The sequence below is a fragment of the Condylostylus longicornis genome, unplaced genomic scaffold (genome assembly GCF_029603195.1).
Source record: "Condylostylus longicornis isolate FDR11 unplaced genomic scaffold, ASM2960319v2 ptg000004l, whole genome shotgun sequence".
NCBI lineage: Eukaryota > Metazoa > Arthropoda > Insecta > Diptera > Dolichopodidae > Condylostylus > Condylostylus longicornis.
In genome coordinates, this window is record NW_026577973.1 from 13,296,331 (window position 1) to 13,302,330 (window position 6,000).

The 6,000-nt window shown below is 23.9% G+C and overlaps 1 protein-coding gene across 2 annotated transcripts in view; it reads right to left on the minus strand.

The window, feature by feature from the left end:
- LOC129609479 (headcase protein-like) overlaps positions 1-5,732 on the minus strand; it is an 88,251-nt gene extending 82,519 nt beyond the window's left edge. For both annotated transcript variants that reach the window (XM_055521400.1, XM_055521407.1), the window contains exons 1-2: positions 5,418-5,732; positions 1,523-3,211 (exon numbers count right to left, since the gene is read on the minus strand). In XM_055521400.1, coding sequence (XP_055377375.1) covers positions 1,523-2,814 — 1,292 coding nt within the window. In that variant the 5' untranslated portion in view covers positions 2,815-3,211; positions 5,418-5,732. The remainder of the gene's footprint in view (positions 1-1,522; positions 3,212-5,417) is intronic.
- Between the last annotated feature and the right edge of the window lie 268 nt (positions 5,733-6,000).

Sequence of the window (6,000 nt, forward strand, 5' to 3'; positions counted from 1 at the left end):
TGATAATATTTTTTTTGTGATAAAAATGAAAAAAAAAAAAAACACAAATGTGTAGGAGGATATTTTGTCGTGAAAACTTTTGGGAATTTTTATTAGAATATTTTTTTTTTTTTTGCTTACTTATATTTATTTATTTAAATGTATTTGTGTTTCTCAGTTTTTTTTTTCTTCTTATTTAGGGGATTTTGATATTAGGCACATGTTTTAAGTTAAGTTCAAGTTCAAGGACGGACATTTTTTGGGTGATGTTTCTATCAATGTTAGCTGTCGTTGTTCTTGCTGTTTATTGTTATTGTTATTATTGTGTCTGTATTATGATTTTATATTTGAAATGTTATAAAATGGAAATTTGTAACAACGAAAAGGGAAACGAATTTGTTTTTATATATTTATTTTTTTTTGTTTTTTCCTTTTTTTTATTATTAAATGTGTATTTTATTTATTTTTGTATTCAAAATAAGGAAAGATAGAGGAAAAATATTTTGAGACTTCAAGGGTTGGAATTTGTTTTGTGATTGAAGGATGTTTATTTTTTCTTTCGTCTTTTTTTTTTTTGTTATTTATATTTCATGATAATAAAACTTTTTTTTGAAGGAATCGGAAATAAAAGGGCAAAAAAAGGAACGAAATTGAATAATTTTCTCAATAAATTTAAAAAGTGAGTTTATAATAAAAAAATTTTTTTATATGAAAATTTATGCAAAGCCCTTAACTAAATATTTATTAAAAAATTGAAATTTAAAAATTTTTGAAGGGAAATTTCAAATTTTAATATTTAAATTGAAAATCATAACCATTACATACAGTCTATATAACAATATCTTTAGAAATTTCAGAAAAGAATGAAACATTGTCAATGTCAATATTATTTTCGAAAAATTAAGGATTCCAGTTTATTTAGGACTACATTTAGAGAAATTTAATAATTTTTCTGATGGATTTAAGAAATGCAATCAATATATTTGTGCAAATTGTGTCTCACGTCTGATTTAATTTTTCTAATCCCTTCAAAATTTGCAACATTCAACATCTTGTTACTTTGTTTTGCAACGTCCTTTAAAAGGGTCATTGCAGTTTATTTTTTGACACAATTTGCGACTTTCATTTTTAAAAAGCCTTTTCGAATTTTTATTTTAAAATTTCAATGAGGAATTCTTGTGATCAAAAGTAATAAATTTGGCTACCAATTATGAGAAAAATATAAGAAGGTACTTACATATTTTAGGTTTTCATACCTAATATAATTTCGGAAAGTAGGTAACAAAGATTTTTCGTTTCAATATTAAATTAAATTTGAAATCAGAATAAATATTCACATATTTTTGTCGCAAACTATTTTAATACAATATGAAATGCTAATTTAGTTTGATCTTTTAATGTAACTTAAATTAACCAGAAAAATAAGGAGTTCTTGGATTTGATCTTCAGACCATTCCACATTAAATATTTTGTCACATAGTTTTATGAACTTCTTAAATTAATTAAAAAAAATATGACATTGAGTATTGATTTTAAGACTTACCTTACACGTTCCGAATGAATTTCAACTTTTGTTTTAGCCAATTGCTGTGCAGTATGCTGTTGTTGCATTAAATGTTGTTGATATTGTTCTTGTGACATTTGTTGCTGTTGTTGCTGTTGTGGTTGATTAGTAATAGATTGTTTTTTCATGACACCATTAGCTAAAACACCACCAATACCATTTGATAAATTTCCATTATTATGAATTGGTGAAATACTATGATCACTTGAAGCAGAAACTGGTGGTGATGTACTACCATTAGATGATGATAAACTTCCAGTACGTTGTCTTAATTCAATCAAACCATTCGAATTGTTTGTATTACCATTCATATTTGTATGGTTTGTATTACCATTTGGTGTGGTTGGTTGTTTTGCAATATTAGTATTGGTATGATAATTACCATTGCCATTGTTATTGGCATTAATACCGCCGTTGCTGGTATTGTTATTATTGATATTATTTGATGAAATTGTTAAAGTCGGTTTTTGATTATTCTTATTTTTTTTCTTCTTCTTTTTATTAGATTCATCATCAGACCGGCCAAAAACATTAGTATTTTGGGGTGGTGGTGGTGTCCAATCTAAATCTTTTTTCAAATGACCCCGTCCACATTTACAACCGCATGCCTTGTATACTAAATCATAACCTTTTTTAGTCCACAAATTCTGTTGACGTTGACGATCAGACCATGATCTAGCACGTCCAATTGATTTCAATGTATTGAGAACAGTTTGTTCCCAAGATTCAAAGCATTCACGATGCATATACTGTCCAGCAGTGCAATTTTCATTATTGCATATAACACGAATGCATTCACTTAAATCATCAACACCAATTATACCAAAATCATTTGAATCTGCTTTAAAACAATCACCGGTTGGAACACAACAACGTAATAAATTTTCATTTGACATACTGAGCTGTTGTTGCTGCTGAATATCAAATATATTTGCGGAATTATTTTGTATTAATGAATTATTATTATTGTTGTTATTATGTGGATCAATTATTGATAAATTTGATGATGAAATTGTTAGTTCAGCTAATCCAAGTAAAGCTTGAACATCAACAATCGGATTCAATTGTTGTTCTTGTTGATTGATATTATTGTTGATTGGTGATTGCTGTTGCTGTTGTTGTTGTTGTAAATTATTTTGATTCAAAGATAAATTGTTGATATTTGAAGAATTAGATGATACTGAATTGGGTGTTGTTCCGCCGACACCAATTATAACGCCCCCTGAATGTGGATGTGAATGATGGTTATTGTTGTTCCTTCTGGGAGCCATAAGGAGCAACGAATATGGTGAATAAGCAGTAAGAGTAGCTATTTTAAAGCCGATTTCAAAAATCGATTAAAAATTTAAAAATATTTTACACACTTTTTTTATTTTATTTATTTTGGGTTTTTGTATAAAAAAATTTGAATTGTTTGGCTTACTTTGTTTATCGTTTTCAAAAAGGAACACAAACCACAATATATAATTTTTATTTCGTGAATATATTTATATATATTTTTGTTTCCTTTTTAACGTTTTAAAATTTCACAAAATTTTTTTCACAAACTCTTATATTTAATTAAAAATTCACCATATTAAAATTATTTTTCCATATTTTTATCTTGCTTTTTAATTTGTTTATCATAGGGTATGAAAAAGTTTTTATGAATTAAATTCGTTATCACTTCTATAAATAAATTAATAAAGGAAAAAGTTTATTACTTATTAGTGCTCATGTTTTCGCTGTTGATTTTAAAAATTTGCAGAAAGTTGAGGAAATTTAAACTAGAGAAATTTAATAGTTATTAACTCTCGTACTCTTAACCAAATATTTTAAATTGAGGTTCTAAAATTTTGAAACTATATTATGTAGTTAGCATTTGCTTTCTTTTAAATTTTTCATTTTTGTGTTATAATATTTAAATTTGAAGAATTTGAAGAAACTCAAAGATCTAGTTAAAATATTTATTGGCAACGTTAATTATGATTCTAATTACAAAGATAATAGGTAAAAGATGGATTTTTCCTAGAAATGGATTTGAAACAAATTCGGAAGGAAACCAAAAAAAAAAATAAATGCTGTGATTTTAAATTGTAAACAATAAAGTATTGGACCTCAAGGGACTCGTTTACTAAAAGCAAAAAACAAAATTCTAAATTGGATAGGTAAGCGGTAAACTTTAATTGCCATTTATTTTGGACATTTATATACATAAGTGTACTTAAATTTTTATATTCAGAGAACGCAAAAGAAAGTTATAATTTAGGTAGGTAGGTAAGTTCCTACCAACTAACAGTTATCACAATGATTACTTTGAGGTAACCTAAAAATAATTTAAATTAAAAGTCATTCATTTCAATAAACCAAAGTACATACCTATGTACGAGTATGTGTATATTTTTCTAAACTTATTTTTTATACCCTTGAAAGGTAATTATTAATAATATTTCCTGCTTGTCTAATTAAATAAGGATATTAATAAGAAAGCGAATAATTTTTTTTATTTGAAATGAACAAGGTTAAAAGGTTACAAAAATGGAAACAATTATTAATTTATAAAAATAAAAATTCTAAAATATCCAAATTCTTAAAATTTAGCATTTTCTCAGTTGAAAATAATTGAAATTGTTTTCTTAGAAATTTACTTTTCCCAATATTCTTTATTATATTAATATTTAATATTTTCCGGCAATAATTTTTTATATGTGTATATACATATATTTCAACTTGAATGAAAATTTGATAATTTAAGTTCGATGTCTTGAGCAGCTTTTATTACAAAAAAAAAAAACGAATATTTTTGGGTTATTTAAATTGTTGGTGAGAATTTAAAGAAGAAACCAATATACAAAAAAAGGATAATAAGGTTTAACCAACCTTAATATCAATTACATACCCAATTATTTCAATGAGAAAAGCTCTTAACAAGTTTGGAAAGACTCTAAGGATGTGATCGCAGTCTTCTTATCACTTTACGCAAAAAAATTAATTTTATTCATAATCCAACAACAACCTACTACCTATTAAACAATTCAAATTAAAACCCCTGTCCAAATACATATTAACCTAAACTTCCATTAACAAAATAAGAAAGTATAAAAATGTTGTAATTAATTTAATGTTCTTACATATTATAAGATTGTAATTAAATCATAGTGCTATTCATGAATGACACACAAAAATTTGACTAATAAATATGAAAATCTACTAGATCTAAAAAAAAATTAATTTTGAAAATACTGTTATTTTTTTTTTGAAAAAGTGTCATATTAAAAATATTCTTACAATATTTTAAAAAAATTCTTTTCCTTACTAAGATATTTTTTTTTTAATATTTTGATTAATATTATTATTTTTTTGAATTTCATAATGAAATAATTCCACAAATTATTAAAAATACTTTCAGAATTAATAATTTTATTATTTATTTTTATTTTTGATATTCTTTGTTCTATCGATGAAAATAGGTAGGTTGGTACCTAGTTTTTTTTTTGAACAGGTACCTAGTTTTTTTTTTGAGCACTTAGGTACTAAAATTCTAATTTTCACTGAGGTTTTTTCTTTTTATAAACATTTTGTTTTTTTTTCATAAAATATGTTTTATGCAACTAAATAATTTTACTTGAAAGTTTTTCAACATTTTTATTTTTACTTGAAATTCTATCAGAAAAATTTTTTATATCCTAACTAGATTTCAATGTACTTTCAAACTAGACTAGTTGGTCGGTCAACCCCATAGACTTTCATAATTCAAAGCAATTGGTGGAATTTTTTCTATCATTGAAAGAAATCAAAATTTGGTAATCATTCATAAATAGCACCAATATTTAAAAATACAAGACAATAGGGGCTTAGGTAAATATTAAATTAAAAAATTTAAATTTAATTTCACCTTTTATTAAGTCTCAAATTCGATTTATTTTAAATTCTTTATTTTTTTTTGTTATTTTCCCTTAACAAAATGTTTTTTTAAAAATTAATTTTTTTTTTTAAATCAAAAACTTTTTGCTGTTCCTTTTCGTTTTTAATTTTTTAATAAAAATTTTCTTTTAATTTTTTTTTTTTGACTTAATATTTGTGTTTGTAAAAGTTAAGTATTGAGGTAATTAAATTCGATTTAAATTTTCATTCTAAATTTAAATTTAAGATATTTATTATAAAAAACAAAAGGATGTTTACTCATTCCTTCAATATACATTTAAAAGAGAAAATTTTAAAACAAAAATATTTTGATTTTTCTTCTCTTTTAATTTTTTTTCCTTCTTATTTACCTAATTTTGTTTATAAAAAAAATTTTTTTTTCAATTCAAGTTTTTTATTTTTTTCAATATTTTGGTTATAAATTTTTTTCCATTTAAATAATTTCGTGTTTTTTTTTCTTCACTTTACTTTTTTATTCAGAAAAATAAAGTAAAATTTAAATTAGACGCACTCTTATATTTTTTATTGAAAAAATCACTCCAATTTTAATTTGA